The 17,475-nt window shown below is 37.7% G+C and overlaps 1 protein-coding gene across 4 annotated transcripts in view; it reads left to right on the forward strand.

Moving 5' to 3' along the window:
- LOC143854673 (uncharacterized) overlaps positions 1 to 17,475 on the forward strand; it is a 33,465-nt gene that overhangs the window by 13,726 nt on the left and 2,264 nt on the right. The window contains exons 2-4 of one of the 4 annotated variants that reach the window (XM_077364752.1): positions 4,155 to 5,029; positions 9,641 to 9,725; positions 9,856 to 10,100. In XM_077364752.1, coding sequence (XP_077220867.1) covers positions 4,164 to 5,029; positions 9,641 to 9,698 — 924 coding nt within the window. In that variant the 5' untranslated portion in view covers positions 4,155 to 4,163 and the 3' untranslated portion in view covers positions 9,699 to 9,725; positions 9,856 to 10,100. Of the gene's footprint in view, positions 1 to 1,592; positions 1,874 to 4,154; positions 5,030 to 9,640; positions 10,101 to 17,475 lie in introns of those variants that run through there. The other 3 variants (XM_077364751.1, XM_077364750.1, XM_077364749.1) reach the window with 3 other exon arrangements.

Consider the following 17,475-nt stretch of genomic DNA (forward strand, 5'->3'; position numbering starts at 1 on the left):
TAGCGGTATGCTTAAGATCAACTTTGATGGCTCGAGTCTCGGTAACCCGGGTCTTGCTGGGATTGGGAGGCTTTGCCGAGATTCTAGTGTTGTTGGGCGTATTCTGGCCCTTTAGGGGTGTGTGATGCTACTGAGGTGGAGGTCATGGCGGTATATCGGGGTATCAAAAGACTTGATTGGGAGTTTCTGGATTTTACTATTGTAGAGGGTGACCCACAAAATGTGATTAGGTGGCTGCGAGGGACAGCGGTTCCTCCATGGAGATTCACTTCATTTTTTGACGAAATCTCTAATATAACTTATGAATCTTCTGTTGTATCTAATCATGTGAGGAGATCTGCTAATAGTGAAGCTGATTCCTTAGCTAGGGTTGGAGTTGATCGGGTGGGTTTGGAGTGGTTTGATTTCTGACCTCCTTGAGGTTTTTATTTTTTTGTTCTGTGTCTTCTCTTGTGTTCTTTGGGGTGGCCCATCTCGGTCCGTCCCCTGATCAATGAAATTATTACCATTTCAAAAAAGAAAGAAAGAAACATCAGGAAGGTCTGTTGCATAGATTCTTTGCCCCATATGCCGAATCCATGTTGACATGTTTCGACACGCGTTTCAGACATGGATTTGCGTGGGACAGAGCCGGATTCTCTTCGTAGCTGTGTCCCACACGAATCCTGTTTTTTCAAGCGAATTGGACATATTGTTGTCTCTTTTAAAATGTGAATCCTGCATATTTTCCCTTTAAATGCGTTTTCTCCTTAACTTTTTTTTTAATAAAATCATAGCTTGTCCTCTCTTAATGAAAACCTTGACGCCTTGACCCTCTCAACCTTGAGGTCGCATGTTCGATCCCAGCTTACGTATCAAAATATATATATATATATATATATATATATATATATATATAATATATATATATATATAGAGAGAGAAAACGGTTCCTACACACATGTGTAGATAAGTTATCTACACACTAGCTTAAAATAGAGTGGGGGCCACATTATTTGGGTGATCCAAACCATTCATTTTTAAGGCCCTCACATAGATAGGGTGTCCACAAAAAATCAAATCCATTGGATCATCCTAACCATTCGAACTGTGGAGGCAAAAAATGGACTAATTTGTGAAGGTTTAAAGACATCCATTTTACCTCCACAAATCGTAGGGTTGGGATGATCCTATGGATCTGATTTTTTGTAGACACCCTATCTATGTGAGGGCCTTTAAAATGGATGGCTTGGATCACCCAAACAATGTGGGCCCCCACTGTATTTTAAGCTAGTGTGTAGAGAACTCTCTACACATATGTGTAGGAACCGTTTTCTCATATATATATATATATATATATATATATATATATATATATATATGTAAGCTTTTAAACTTTTAAGTTTTATTTTATTTAGTAATAATTGCCGAACCCATAGTTGTCAGACTCGTACGAGTCGAGTTGAGTCACAACAATTTCGAGTAGACTCATATGGTGGACTCGGTTGTGCTGTAAGCTCGCACGAGTCGACTCGTGAGTCACAACGACTCGTCTCAAAATCGCACGAGTTGAGATATTAAGTTAAATGCATTAGAGGGGCTGTTCGAAGTAATAAAAGGGGGTGAAATACACTTCATAAAGGTGTTTATAAAGTACATTAGAGGGGCTGTCCCAAGTAATATAAAGGGCTTAAATTACAAGTTAAAAAAGGGTTTTATATCACTTATCTCTTCTCTTCTCTCAACAAGAACTGAAGAACCCTATAAAACTCAAAACCCTCGTCGTCACCATTGAGAAGAAGAAGAACCCCCAAACCCTTGCCGGCGCTGTGAAGAAGAAGGAGAAGAAGAAGCTCGCAGTCGCCGGCGCTGTGAAGAACAAGAAGACTGTCAGGTACACATTTTTGGGTTTTTTTCTTTTCTTTTTTTTCATATATTTCTCTGTTTCCCAGATTCTCTCTCTCTCTCTCTCTCATCTATTTCTAGGGTTCTTTGGAAAGAACCCTAATCAATTTCAATCTTGGATTTTAATAACTAAACTTGGATTTTACAATCTTGGATATTATAAAATCTAGGTTTTATCTGATTAAATCCAGGTTTTTTATTATAAGTTTATAATATATAAAAGGGATTTGCTTAAAATCCTGTTTTTTGCTTCAAATCCATATTTTTGCTTAAAATCCAGGTTTTTGCTTATAATATTTGCTAGGGATTTGCTAGACAGCCTAGACTCACTTCCCAGCAGGTTTTATCTTATTCATGAATTGTCTGCTCTCTCATGCAATAGATTTCATTGAAATTCATGATGGTTCCTAGTCTAGAATGCATAATTAGCTATTTAGCTCTTTCATAGAGATTGGTTAGAGTTATTTTTATGTAAATTCTTACTTAGGGATTTGCTGGGCAGCTTAGACTCACTTCCGAGCATATCTTTTCTTATTCATGAGTTGTTTGCTTTCTCATGCAACATATTTCATTGAAATTCATGATGGTTCCTAGGCTAGCATGCATAATTAGCTATTTAGCTCTTTCATAGAAATTGGTTAGCTCTTTCATAATTAGCAAATTGCAAGCATATAATTGCTTTTATGTGTTTCATGCCTTCATCTTTTGATAAATGATATAATTATAATTTTTCAACTCAATTTCTTATCTTTTCAAAAACTCTTTCGACTCACGAGTCATAAAATTAAGAAATCGAGTAACAAGTCGACAACTATGGCTGAATCCATGAATCCTACTTTTTGGAGTTTGCTGAATCTGACACCTTGAATCCGTGTTTGATGCCGACACGCTTATCCGAATCCATGCAACACAGAGCTTCGAACAACCCATCTTCTCCCAAAACATAGATTTTCTAAAATCTAGTAAAAATATTCTATTTATTCAAGTAAATCACCAAAATTCATAAATATCATCTCTTCAGAAGTCATCCTTTCTCCAATTTTTGGTTTTCAGAACTTTTTGATCTGTGGTCGATCAGTAGTAAGTTGATAGACAAAACCTCTCCATATTTGAGGAGCTCTTATTAATGGCCTTTTGCTCCATTGTGACCTGGTGGTCACGGGTTCGAGTCACGGAAACAGCCTCTCTGCAAAGCAGGGGTAAGGCTGCGTACATCTAGCCCTACCCAGACCCTGCAATGGCAGTAGCCTCGTGCACAGGGCCGCCCTTTTTTTTTATTAATGTCCTTTTGCTCTAGAGTGAGGCACATCTCCTCTTTGAACCTGGGTTGTGTTGGTAGGAGAGAATTCTCGCGGGCATTTAATAATGTGCATATTGGCTTCTAACATATATGTTGTTTCATGTGGCTCATGCAAGTTAGAGCCATATTCTCTAGGCCTTTCTTTTGATTAAATATTTCGGTTAGTTCTATGGGGAAAATCCGGATAAAAATTCAAAGATATTTTCGTAAGTTCTACGGGGAAAATCGGCATAAAAATTCAAAGAAACTGGAATAAATTGATGAAGCATATTTTTCAAGTTATCCGGTTGAAAGAATTCTAGTCTGTTAACAAATTGATAATGACTTCACAGTGGATTATGTTTCTCATTACAACTGGCAAGGTTTTGGCGTTTTGCATGATGGCAAAATGGCCTAGGGTCACAAGAGATAATCTCCGCCTTGAATATAGACAGTGTTGGTAGGACAGAATACCTGCGAGCACTTAAGAGTGTGGACATTTACTTATAAGCAAATGTTTTCTCATGCGGCTCATAGATTCTAATTTTTGAGCTACGAAATTAGGCTCTTGCATTTTTTATTATGGTATTTTCTATAAGAATAATCTTCCAAAAAAATTTAATAAACTGGAGCAATTACAATAGCTTCCAAGTAATCTGTTTGAGAGAAACCCTCTGAGTAAACAAATTGATCAAGCATTGACAATGATTGATGTTATTCATCATTACTGGACGACTGGCAAGGGACAAGGTTTTGCATGATGACAATGGCAGAGAGGGGGTCATCCATCTTTCAACCTTAGCAGTAGGCTTAAATCCTATTTTTTTATTTGAAAAAAAAAATGATGGCACGTGACACTTATCATCCAATTTAATCTTGTCAGCTTAAATCCTATTTTAGTTGTTTGGATGTTCTCAGCTCACTTGTTTTGATATTTTCCATTCTTGTTTGATCATGGAAATTCATGTTATGAATATTCACTATAACTTAGGGAAAGATTATGGGGGAGGCAGTGGAGGAAGAGGGAGACTTGTTGACCCAAAATTCTCATCACATTCAAACCGACACCACGTGGAAGCGGGAGTTGGAGCAACGCCAATCCCAAGTGGATGCTTTACAAGCAAAGCTTATGGAGGTAAATGCTTGTATCCAGTCCTCTGTGGAAGATGAAAAGAACGAATTAGAAGTTCTCTGGCGAAGAGTCAAAACTACCTCTACATTGCTGACCTATTTGAAATCAAAGGCAAGAATTATGGCGGTTCCTCATTTAGCCCATACTTCTTGTGGGATCAGACATCAAGACGGGGTAGGACTAATTGACAGAAATGGAACACCATTGTCCAATTGGTCAAAAGATGTCGACCTTTCTCCATTTGAAAGTCTCGATGAGGAAATGTGGCTGGGAGTTAGTAGCAAAATTGAATATTTTGATAAACATGATGGAGCATATATTGGTGAAATACTTAAATCAGTACGAATGGTTACCGATGTAATGGAGGCTCTTGTAAAGAGAGTTATTATGGCAGAGAGAGAGGCAGCTGTTGAAAAAGAAAAGGTAAGTTCAGGACACGAAGAAATTAGAAAAAAAGCGCTCCAAATTGAAAGCATGTCTGCAAAGGTAGAAGAAATGGAAAATTTTTCATTTGGTACAAACTGTATTTTGAATGAAATGCGCCAAAAAGTGGAAGATATGGTGCAAGAAACATCTAGACAAAGACAGAGAGCTGCAGAAAATGAACAGGAGCTTTGTCGTGTTAAGCAGGAGTTTGAGTCACTGAGGTCATTTGTTAGTAGTCTTATCAGTGTAAGAGACGCACGTCTTTCATCAGAAATGCAGTCTCAGACCATGGAGAAGCTTTTTGAAAGGTATGCCAATTTCATTTATCTTGTTTTAGAAATGTGAATAGTTGCTTTATGAATTTGCTTGGTTATCATAGAAGTTTCTAATCTTTTTATGGCCCAGATATGGTTAATATATGATGAGGCACATGTAACTTTTTCCTCCTTTGAGCCATGTAATTACAGCACCCCATTTATTCCTATATTGCAGGAAACCCATGTTGACAAAGTTTTGTAAAAACCCAAACCTTCATCCTGTTACTTAGTATTTTTTGTATGCTATTTATCCATGATAATATCATCATATTTTTTTAATTATGTTCGTCGTACCAGAGCAAGCCCGTGTTGGTTTTCATAGGGTTTCTGTCAGACTTATGACCATGTTAATTCCTACACTCACGATCTTGAACCTTGGGGATTAATAGGGATTGCGCTTTTTTGGGATGTAAAGAATTCAGCTGAAAGTATGAATCTCTTACTTTTAGGTTGCATGCCAACTGTTTTGGTTGTTGACTTGTCATTCACGAAATCCTGAACTTTACCGTATATGATGCTCTCTGACCATTGTTTCCTTTGCTTATTGACTTTGTTGGAGGATTTAAAGCTATTTATTTGGAAAACATTATATTATTTGATGAACTCTATAGAGATATTGTTGGATCAAACACTAGCTTAGCTCCATGGTCCACGGCTTGGTCAGTCCTACAAATGTGTGTTTCACGTCTCTTAAATTCGACTTCAATGTTCTCATAGATGGCTTGGTCAGTCCTACACATGTGCTTCATGTCTCTCAAACAAGATTTTAAATGTCGGTTTCGGTTGAAAATTTTTGGTTTCAGCTGAAATTTCGGCCAAAATCAAGTAAAATTTCGGAAAACAATTTCGGTATTTTACAAGATTTCGGTGGAGATTTCAGCCGTAATTTCAGTGGAAATCTTAAAATTTCGATGGAGATTTCGGAAAATTTGCCAAAATTTTGTATTCATGTACTTTCGGTGTTGGCCCTGGCCGAAATTTCAAACCATTCTCTCAAATTCAACTTCAATGTTCTCATAGATGGCTTGTGCCAATGTTTAGAAAATAAACATCACCCAATTCATAAGGAGAAGAATTTTGTGATAATTGACACTGGCATGTGGTTCCATGCCGTTTCTAAAGCCAAGTCATTGTCTGAAAATTTTCTCTGAGCAGTTCCATACCATCAGATATTTAGCCGACCCCAACTAGTTTGGGACAAATGCTTTGTTGAGTTGAGTTAAGTTCCATATCATCAGATGTATAAGGTCCATGATCAGTTAACATTTAAGTTTGCCCTTGGCACTCAGGGCTACCTCTATGGATTCTGCCTAAAGAAGGTAGTTAGGACAGGTCCATTTAGTTAAACAAATGTAAGCTGTCGGATGGTAACTCCGTGATAGGTCCATTTGGTTGACCCGTATTTATGAGTCACAAGTAATGTAGCATACAAAAAATGCATTACGCCAACCAAAATTAGCAACCAAACGGGTCAGTGGTCACAAGGAACATCAGTCCACAACAAAATCAGCAGCCTACCCACTAAAAGAAAGAATAGGTCACATGGATGCGCTACAGTCAGTACAAGTGCACATCAGTCCATGAATTGGTGCAGTAGCCTTTGGAACTAGGACATAACAATCCATACTCAGCCGACAATAAGAGCACAACAGTTCATGTGATTCTGGAGCCCATGATTACGATTTTATGTTACTGATTTGATGGGCATATTTTATTTCTTTTATTTAGAATTTATTTTAGTATTTTTATCACATTTTGGTTGACCTAGATGTGGGGCATGTCCAGATCAATCTATGGCCTATTAATTATTACCCACCCCCCAATACCCAAGCCATTAGTTTTTTATATCCCATTGGCCATTTCCATGGCTGAGTATTTATCCTCCTTTACCCTCACTTAAATCCATTTTACCTTATTGGCTACCTTTGGGCCTATCACTTAAATGCATATCCCTCTCCATATAAATACCCTTCACCCCAACCTAAAACCTCAAGTTTTGTGAAATTAAGAAAGGGAAGCCCCTCCTCTTGCATCTAATTACCCCCTCCTCCTCCTCCTTCTCTCTCTCTCTCTCTCTCTCTCTCTCTCTCTCTCTCTCTCTCTTAGATTCCTCACCTCTCCTTCTATCCTTCTCCCTTTCTCACATTCGTTTTAGTTGTCCTTCTCCTCTCCTCTTTATCACCTCCCACGGTTGGCTTCATTAGCTGCCCTCTTCAACTACCCTCCTCCCCTCTCCCCACTATGGCTGGGTTCATAAGACACCTCATTCTACCCCTATCTTTCTCCTTTCTCGTGCTTGATTCCTTTCTTGATCTTGATTCTCTTTTCTTCTCTCTCTTTATTTTGTCTGTGAATAACACCTCTTTCATTCTCTCCTGCTTGCTGTCTTCCCACTCTCGAACACTGCCTACAATGGATGATCATGGCTTGTGGCCCAGCACGCCCATCCCAAATATTTCATTTTTTTTCTTTACTTTCAATAATCTATTCCCCTCACAATGTCACTCTTCGAACCTTTTCGTTTCTTTTTTCCATAGCCAAGTCTTTTCCCATAAGTTTTGTATTCCAAGTTAACTCAATCAGCCTTACCCTTGTCACCCACACCCCACCCGACTCCGATCCTTTCATCATCCCTATATTTTCTTACCCCATTAGCGTTGTTTGAGCCTTAGGTATTTTCTTTACATATGCGATTAGGACAACTTTAACCAAGATCTGATTTTTAATCCTTAGATAACTGTTTTCTTTTTGGTAAGATTTGTATGGAACATGATTTAGATTAATTTTGTTTCTTTGATGGTTGGCCTCTTAAGCTTAGCATTTCTTTGAAAATTGTTGTTGTATTTGATTATTTATGATTTGTTTATACTGATCAGCATATGCATGTTGCTGTTTTGTTGAGTTAACACCCATATATTGCTCCTAAATTTCCTGAAAGTCATTTGCGAACCTATAGGTTCCTTAGTTGGCAATTTCCGTCCGTTCCGGTCGAATAGACTATTGATGCAGTAATTTTCCATGTCGCATCAACCTCATATGTTTGGACTGCATTTGTGTAGGGTGTCTTGTAGCTCATTTGTGGTTCTTCTTGTAATTAAGTTATTAAGTGATGACTTTAGTAGTCTTTTGATCATTAGGAGTAGTTTAGGAATTTCTTGTTGTGTTAGGGGTTTCCTATATAAGGCCTCTTTTCCTAGTCTTTTGCTCATTAGGAGTAGTTTAGGAATTTCTTGTTGTGTTAGGGGTTTCCTATATAAGGCCTCTTTTCCTATCATTTGAAGTTCTTGGGAATTGAAATTTTTGGAATTCAAATTTTTGGTAGAGATTCTCCTTGGGTAGAAATTTAAGATAGAGCTCCGCTCTTCTCTTTATCCTTCATCTTTTATCTTAGGATTATGGAATTTGAAGATCAGAGTGCTAAGCTTTCTCCCATGTCTTTCATCTTTTGTCATTACTTGTTGAATGCAAGAATCATCTGTCGATTTCATGTTTGATTCAGCTCACGCGTCCCCTCGCTCGTGGCGTAAATCAATTCATCCGACGATTCCATGCTTGATCAAGCTCGTGCGTCCCCTCGCTCATGGCATATATCAAGATTTGTCTATTTTTTTTAAAACAAAAAAAAGAGCAAGAATTTTCGGATATGTCCGATCTTCAAGATCACCGAAGAACGCTTCCAGATCCAACTTTGTCAATTATATCCCGTGTCAATTTCCTGAATTGTTAATTGGACTATATCTTATTATGATTTTTGTCCAATGCAGAAAATTCTTTCATGGCCTTCCTTCACACATGTTGTAAATTAGCGCCATGAAAGGAGGTGGGTTCTACTTTATCAAAAATATTTAAAAAGAAAACAGTGTGAAGCAAACACTTTGCAATAAGACAAATTATTTTGAATGGATACACACTTACATGGTATGCAAAAACATCTTTCAAGTGAGGATGAGAGATATGATTAGACCCGCGTTAAAGCGGAGAATCAGGAAAATGAGCATCATCAGGGTATTGGGCCACATGTTCTTGTCCAAGTCGCCTTGTACTCCATAATCTCCACTTTTTCATCATTAGTTAAAGGTCATTCTTGATCCTCATAAATTTGAACACCAACTTTCCTATTTCCACCATTTGTTGTAGGAACCATCCAGAATACCCCCTTGAGTCATTTTTCAAGGATTATTAGAATTGTGTTCTTGGAAGGACTCATCCTTATTAAATTTTACATATCGAGAGATGTAAATTTTTTTTATTTTTTGTTTCATAACACTTATATCCCATTTTTTGTGGCATACATCAAGAAGACAATCTAATAGCATGCAGATACAATTTATATCTCCCAGATCCAATTTATATCGCCTTTGAGAGTTATTGTAAACAAAGCAAACAAATTTAAAAATACATTAATGAGATAAATTAACCTTTTTAAAAATACTTTAATAATATAAATTAATCTTTTTACTTTATTTCCAAGAATCTTGCTTAGGAGCCTATTAATCAAGTAACAAACAGTTAGGGTGGTTTTAGACTAAATAAATTTGGGGACACTTTTCTCAAACATAATAGATTGTGCTACTTCTAACAGGTGTCTGTTGTTTCTTTCAGACACAATGCTGTTGAGGAATGGAGCATGAGGTCTGGTGTAAAATGCCTTGAGCTATGAGATATTGCGATTTTTTTTTTTGAAATGGTAAGTCAAATATATTAAAAAGAAGGGGAAGCCCAAGGAGGACCCCCCAAAGGATTACAAGGAAAAAATAGAAGAAAAAATAAAGGAGGCAAAAAATCAAAACTTTCTAACTGCAATCTATCAACCCCAGATCTCGCCAAAGAATCCGCGTCGCAATTTGCAGATCTTCTAACATGATTAAAGATGACAGAAGAGCCCTCAACAAGATCAGAGATTTCATCAAAAAATGACCAAAATCTCCAAGGTGGCGTCGCAGACCCACGGAGCCACCTAACCACATTGTGAAATTTTTTATTTGTGTACTTATTCTCGTTATCTGAACATAGATTCTTGATCTTGACTTTATATTGAGTTTTAATTTGTTGCCTTGAGCTATGAGATATTGTGAAATTTTTTATTTGTATACTTATTCCCGTTATCCGAACATAGAATCTTGATCTTGACTTTATATTGAGTTTTAATTTGATTTGAAAACTCCTTAAACTTTTTAAAAACCTCACTTTTAAAATTAAGTAGAAATATTGTAGTCATCTGAAAGATATCAATGAACAATACAAAATATCGTAGTTGGACTCAACATGGGTTGGGTCCTCTCACATTAGAATGAATCAAGTCAAACGATTTTTTAGCTTTATTTTCAGAGGACGGAAAAGGAAGCCTTGCCTACTTAAAAAATGGCTCAATTACAATAATTCAGGTTTCAAGTAATGTAAAACCTTATTAACGGGATGACCAAGTCGAGAACTCCTGGTCTAAGGTCACCATTTTTAGCCATCAAGGCTTTATTCTTCTAATCCAGGTAGTAAAGCCCTCAATACATTCTTCCTTCACCAGTTGTCTTCCCCGTGACCGTATCTTATCTTGAAGAAAGACAGTGGATGGAGAAAAAAATGCATTATAGTTTAAGTTATAGTAAGTTTGCTTGCAGACATAAGATTCGAGGAAAATGAGGGCATAAAAAAGGACATTAGAATTGACATTTTCTGAAAAGAAATTAGTGCTTTCTATCCATTTTAATTAGAACAAGAGAACCATTTGCAATTGATACAAGGATTTTAGTAATTATTAGACATCTTTATAAGAAGTTTTTCATATGGTCTGTAGTCGATGAATCAATAATCTAATTACCATTATCAGAAGAGAGTTGATTGGAGAGCACAGAGATCACCTGTTGTACAAGTAGCGTCCAATTAGAAGGAGAGCCAGTAGCGTCCAATTGGAAGGACTAGGACCAATTTTTCAATAGTAATTTGAGTTTTAACAGTATGAGCAGATGAAGATTCACCCATTCTATTTTGATTGGGTCTTAAGTGAGGGTACTTAGCCTAGTATTTATCAATAGTGTGCTTAGTTTTTCCACAATGATTACAACGTAGAGGATGCATGTTGTCTTGACCTCTTCCACGACCGCTAATTCCACCATATTATCTCTTTTTAGCCACAATATTTTTAGCACTTTTCCTATTTTAATAGTTTTCCTTAGTTGAAACGAAGATAAAAATCTTCACTTGTTTCAGATTCAGACTTTAATTCAACACGCATAACCTTTTTCTGACTTTCCTCACTCATTAAGGTGGCACGCTCATTAGACAGAGCAATTCTGAAAAAAAGGAATGATTTGACTCCCAACCTGCTCATATTAAGGTTTTAAAGCATGCAAGAATTAAATTTTTTTTCTCTCATTCAACCCTCCTTAACTCAGCAAGATTAATGGTAAGAGGACAATAATAGCTAATTCATCTCACATGGGTTTCAGTGTAGTAAGAAGTTCAATTATAGTTTTATTTTCTTGATTGATCTGAGAAATTTCTTGCTTCAATTGAAATATTTTAACAAAATTGTCTTGGTTCCCATGAATCTCCTTAATTAGCAGCCCAATGTTCTTTAGCATTCTAAGATCGTGTGAATTTCAGCTATAATTGGCTCCATAAAGTTTATGATCCAAGACATGACCGGTTGGTCATTGGTTTGGCATTCCTCGAAATTGGAACAAGTCTTTTAGGGATTTCCATTTTTACATAACTATAATCTGCCTTTGATCCCCACCGAGAGCTAAAGATGCACTTCTAGACCATGAGACATAGTTTAACCTATTGATAGGGACATAGGTAAGTTTTATCTTACTGTTATGTTTAGTCTCATGAACACTGGTTTTACCCTTAGATTTATTACTATCACCCATGATTTACAAATTACAAAAAAGGATTCAGGAACGAAGGTACCAATATTGATGAGGTAGAGAAAGAAACTCGATAAGAGCACGGAAGCTGATAAGAGTTATTACTATCACCCATGGTTCACAAATCACAAAAAAGGATCAAGGAGCGAAGGTACCAATATTGACGAGGTAGGGAAAGAAACCCGATAAGAGCACAAAAGCGATTAATTTTCACTTGGGTAAAAAGTCCTTTAGCAGAATAGCAAGGCACACCACATATCAATAAGAGATAAATAAGAGAAGTTGGCAGTTGGAAGCACTTGGTTAGCAACTCGAGCCTTCAAAAATTATTCCTACGTCATGCTTCACGCGTACAACCATTAATGAGTAGGGGTGGTTGTTCGGTTATAACCGAACCGAATAAACCGAAATTTGATAACCGAAATAATTTCGGTTATCAAATTTCGGTAACCGAAACCGAACCGAAATTTCTAAAAACCGAACCGAAACCGAACCGAAACCGAACCAATTTGGGAGAAAAAGAGGGAAAAAAGGAAAATCTTGGTTTGGATAAGAGGGCTAGGATCATCCGATCGAAATGATTTTTTGAGCACAACCTAATTAAGTTGTGATCAATCAAATGGACGGTTTTGATCATCCTACGGAGTGCACATATAACACTTCTTTTTTGGAAAAAATGGTTTTCATCCATAATTTCGGTTATTCGGTTAACCGATTTTTTTTTGAGATAACCGAAACCGAATAACCGAATTTTCAAAAAAAAAACCGAAACCGAACCGAAAAGAAAAAAAACCGAACCGAACAGACCGAACAATGAACACCCCTATTAATGAGAGTCATGGAAAGACTTGTCGCAATACATAAGCTAGGGAGAACCCCTTGGCACGTTACTCCAAAAAGATGTCACAGAGGTGAGTACAATAGAGGTGAGCGTCAATCGAGCAACCTGACGTGATCGGCACTAGAAATGAGCTTGAGAGTGCCGTAGGAATGAAAAGGGGTACCATTAAAAAAAGGAATGAAAACGGGTGTGAATATCAAGTATGTGGTGGTGTTATGCAAACGACGAGATGGGAGTGTTTTTGTCAATATGGAGAGTGAAAATTTCTCTTTATCATTATGACATGGCATTGAGAATCGTATGCAGGGATGCACAACAAAATTATTTCTAGGGTTGTGAGTGTAATGATGAAAGGTGGGTGAGCAATGAATAAATAAAATAGGTTACAACCAAGGTTTAAAATTTCGGTTTCGGTACCGGTTTCGAACCTTGAAATTTCAAAATTTCGGTCAAAAACTGGTACAAAAATCGGAACCAATATTTTATTCAATATTATATTTCGGTCGAAATTTCGGTGAAATATTAAATTAATTAAAAAAACAGATTTTTTGGGAAAGGCACATGTCTCGAGCTGTCTATTTTTTTTGGTAGGCAACATTAGCTGTCTACTCCCTGCATTAGGAAAGGTACATGTCTCGAGCTTCAGGCTAGCATGTCAGAAATCTATATTTTATTAAATTTAAAACTAAAAGAGGGTTTTTGAGTTGCTTTTTAAAAAAGAAGAAAAAGATGCACAGCTTGGAGTGACACATGCACGGAAAGGAAAAGATGTGACCACGGCATGGTTTTAAATTTCGGCCGAAATAAATGACCGTTTCTGTTTTTGGTGGTTTCGGTGTCGGTCTCCACCGAAATTCGAAATTTCGGTCGAAATTTAAAACCATGGTTACGACTTTCATCACCTTTCCTTTATCCCAATTTATTTCAAAAGCCTCTTAACTTTGGTCCATTGGGTGCCTTCCGGCCGTTTGGATTTGCCCCCGATAGTGGGGCTTAGACTTTCCTGCCCACCTCTGATTTCAAAATTCAAATTCTGTTGTCGGTGTGGGCCAACCTGGGCCTTGTGGGTTGGTTTCTAGGTTTTTAGAGTCGCTGGCTTTGATCTTAGTTTTTGAGGGTAGTTTCGTCTATTCCCTTGGTTGGTGTGTTCCTCTTTTTTCCGGGTTCCTGAGGCGGGGCCCTTTGGTCCTTTCGCTTATTCTATTTTTAGATCTTTTTTGGGTTTAGTTGTGTAGTCGCTTCTAGGTTTTTCTCTGCTCTGCTTCTTTGCAACTCTTCAGAGAATTTGCAGTTTGCTCCTCGGGGCGTCCCTGGTTTTGTGTTGGGTCTGGGTTCTGGTATCTCCGTTTATATTTTGAGAATGGAAAATCAAGGCGCTTCTCCTAGTCTTTCTGTCTCTTATGTAGGCAGACGATCGCGTTTGTCTTCAGAGATGAGGATTCTGGAAGACATATTAAGGAGGATGGAAGAGATGATTTACGATGAAGGAAAGGCAGCCATAATGGACCCTTGGCCCAAAGAGATAGCCGATGATCTATTCCGAAAGCAATGGGACATCTTCAGACAAGAGGCTCGGAATGCCCCTTCACCCTAACTCGTCTCATTCGGTCTAGTGAGATTAGGGTATCCCAATCACCTCTCTTTGCACATCCGTTCTTTAAATTCCTTTTGGCAGAAGAAAAAGATATGAGGCTTAATTGGGAAGCCAATAGAAGAAAAAGATATGAGGAGGCTTAATTGGGAAGCCAACAAAATTCTAGGTATTCGGCAAGTGAACGAAAGAATTGCAGATAGAAAAATCCCTAGTCGTCTGGAGCAAGTTCCGGAGGAGCTGCTTGTAGAAATGCTGGATTTTATGATCCAGCATATCTTGGACAATCTTGAAAAGGGTGCGGCTTAGGGTTTCCAGGGAGGCATTATCGTTCTGGCTATCTAGAGTTGTTGGGCATTCTCAGAAGGACAGTTGAAAGTTTTTTGAAATGCATTAGGTAGTTCAAAGTAAGCAGGTTAGAAAAGGAGGACATGGAATTTTTAAGTTTATGTTTGTCTGTTATATTTGTATGGTTTACTTTTAATAGGTATTGCGTATGCCCATGCCAAAACATGTTAATTTCTTGTATTGCAGGCTGGGACTTCTGGTCCCGAATGCAGTTTGAGAAGTAATGAAATTTGTCGTCTTTCAAAAAAAAAAATTATGGTCAAGAAGTGTCCTTAAATTTTTTTGGTATGAAGCCATTTTAATTGCTTGTTATTTGATTTATATGCTCCAAAGGAAGATTCTTAGAAATAAGCCTCATCTTGAAAATTTTAAAGGTGGGAAGATTGTTTTTTCTCATTTATGTATTTTTGGACTTGTTTGTTTTGTTTACAGGGGAGATAAATTGGATCCTTGTACTATTAAATGCGTCTTCTTAGGGTACTTCACAAAAAAATGGGATACAAGTGTTATGATCCTAAAAATAAACTATTTTACATCTTTTGAGATGTAAAATTTAATGAGGGTGAGTCCTTACGGGAAGACAATTCAAAATACTCCCGAAAAAGGACTCGGGGGGAGGGTGGGGTATCCTGGGATGGTTCCTACAACAAATGATAGAAATTGGAAAAATGTTGTTCAAATTCAAGATGATCAAGAAAGACCGGTAAATAATGATGGAGAAAGTGGAGATCATGGAGGACAAGGCAACCATGGACATGGAAAATTTGTGGCATGATCGCCTGAAGATGGCCTGTTTGTGGCATGATCGCCTGGACAAGGCAACTCTCTTGATTCTCTGCCCATACTCTAGGTTTGATCGTGTCTCTCATCCTCACTTGAAGATGCTCATTCTCTTGATTCTCTGCCCTTTCGCAGGCCTGTTTGTGTCTCTCACCCTCCTCACTTCAAAGACTTTTTTACATATAATGTGGGTTTGTATCCCATCCAAAATCATTTGTCTTATTGCAATGTGCCTGCTTCACACATTGTTTTCTTTTCAAATATTTCTGACAAAGTTGAACCTACCTCATTTCATGACGCTAATTCCAAACTTGTTGAGGAAGGCCATGAAAGAACTTTTTGCGTTGGACAAAAATCATACACGAGATATAGTCCAATTGCTAGTGGGAAAAAAAGCATGGTGGATGTGAGTTTATAAGATCAAGTACAATAGTGATGACTTAGTTGAGCGATGCAACACAAGGTTGGTGATCCAAGGGTTACCCCAAACCTATGGGATTGATTATAAAGAGACTTTTGCTTTAGCAACGACTTTTGCTTTAGTTGCTAAAATGGAAACTTAGAATTCGTATGTCTATTTAGGGGTGCAACTTGGGTCGGGTTGGATCGGGTTGAGGCCAACCCTAACCGAAACCGAGATTGCATTTCCTCAACCCTAACCCAACCCAATCCGAGCCTAGGGTTGAAGATGGTCAATCCAAACCCAACCTGCCTCTAAATCTCTCAACCCTAACCCAACCCATCTAACCAGAAATCAGGTCGGGTTGGGGTCGTCACTATGGGCCAAACAGAAAAATACAATAACCCAAAGAAAATCAAGATAAAATTAGAGGTCGGCTTCGGTTCGGGTCAGGTCAGGTTGCCAAGGCTTCAACCCTAACCCAACCCGAAATTAAATCGGGTTGGCTTTTCCCAACCCTAACTCAACCCAACCCGAGGAAATGCTAACCCAACCCGAGCCAAAATCAGGTGGAACCCGTCGGGTTTGGGTTGAGCCCGACCCAAGTTCCTTCCCTATGTCTATTGCGGTTAACCATGGATGAAATCTTTATCAAATGGATGCTATGAATGCATTCCTGCATGGGGATCTAGAAGAAGATGTCTATATGAATCATCCTCTAGGACATCTATTGGAAGGAAAGGTTGGAATTGTGTACAAATTAAAAAAAGGCATTGTATGGGTTAAAACAATCTCCCTTGGCTTGGTATGCTACGTTGAGTGATGCTTTGTTTAAAGTGAGATTTAAAAGAAGCATTGCTGATTCTTCCAAATTTACAGAAAAAAATTAGGAGGAAAAATTTGTGTTAATCTATGTCGATGATCCTGTAATTTACGGGACGAAGACGAGATTTCAAACTTAAACGCTTGCTTTCACAAAATATTTGATATTATGGATTTAGGAAAATTAAAATATTTACTTAGTATTGAAGTTGCATATTAAAAAAAGGATTTTCCTAACGAAAGTATGCTTTTGACTTGCTAAAAGACACTGGAAAATTAGGAGCAAAATCGTGTGAAACTCCACTTGAAATAAGCAACAAGATGGATCCTTATGATGCAAAATTCTTTGAAGATGTTGAGAGATATCACCTACTGGTTGGAAGGTTTATATATCTTACTATTACCCGTCTTGATATAAGCCATGTTGTGGGTGTTGTCGGTCAACACATGCATGCTCCTAGAACAAATCATCTAGAAGTTGAAAAAATTCTAAAATACTTAAAAGGTTCTCTTGGTAGAAGAACTTCAATGAAGAATAATTCACATATAGATATTATGGGACGTACAAATACAAATTGGGATGGAAGTCAAGTTGATAGAATATCTACAATTGGCTACTGTATGATGGTTGGTGGTAACCTTGTCGCTTGAAAAAGTAAAAAACAGCCTGTAGTTCGCATATCCAGTGCTGAATATAACTATGATAGCTGGAACAAGTGAAATTGTTTGGATAAAGTCCCTTCTTCAAGACGTGGGTTTTCATACTAAAGAACCAATTAAAATGTTTTG

This window comes from Tasmannia lanceolata, unplaced genomic scaffold, assembly GCF_043159265.1.
Source record: "Tasmannia lanceolata isolate RefF3 unplaced genomic scaffold, GAP_Taslan_0.1 ptg000020l, whole genome shotgun sequence".
Taxonomy (NCBI): domain Eukaryota; kingdom Viridiplantae; phylum Streptophyta; class Magnoliopsida; order Canellales; family Winteraceae; genus Tasmannia; species Tasmannia lanceolata.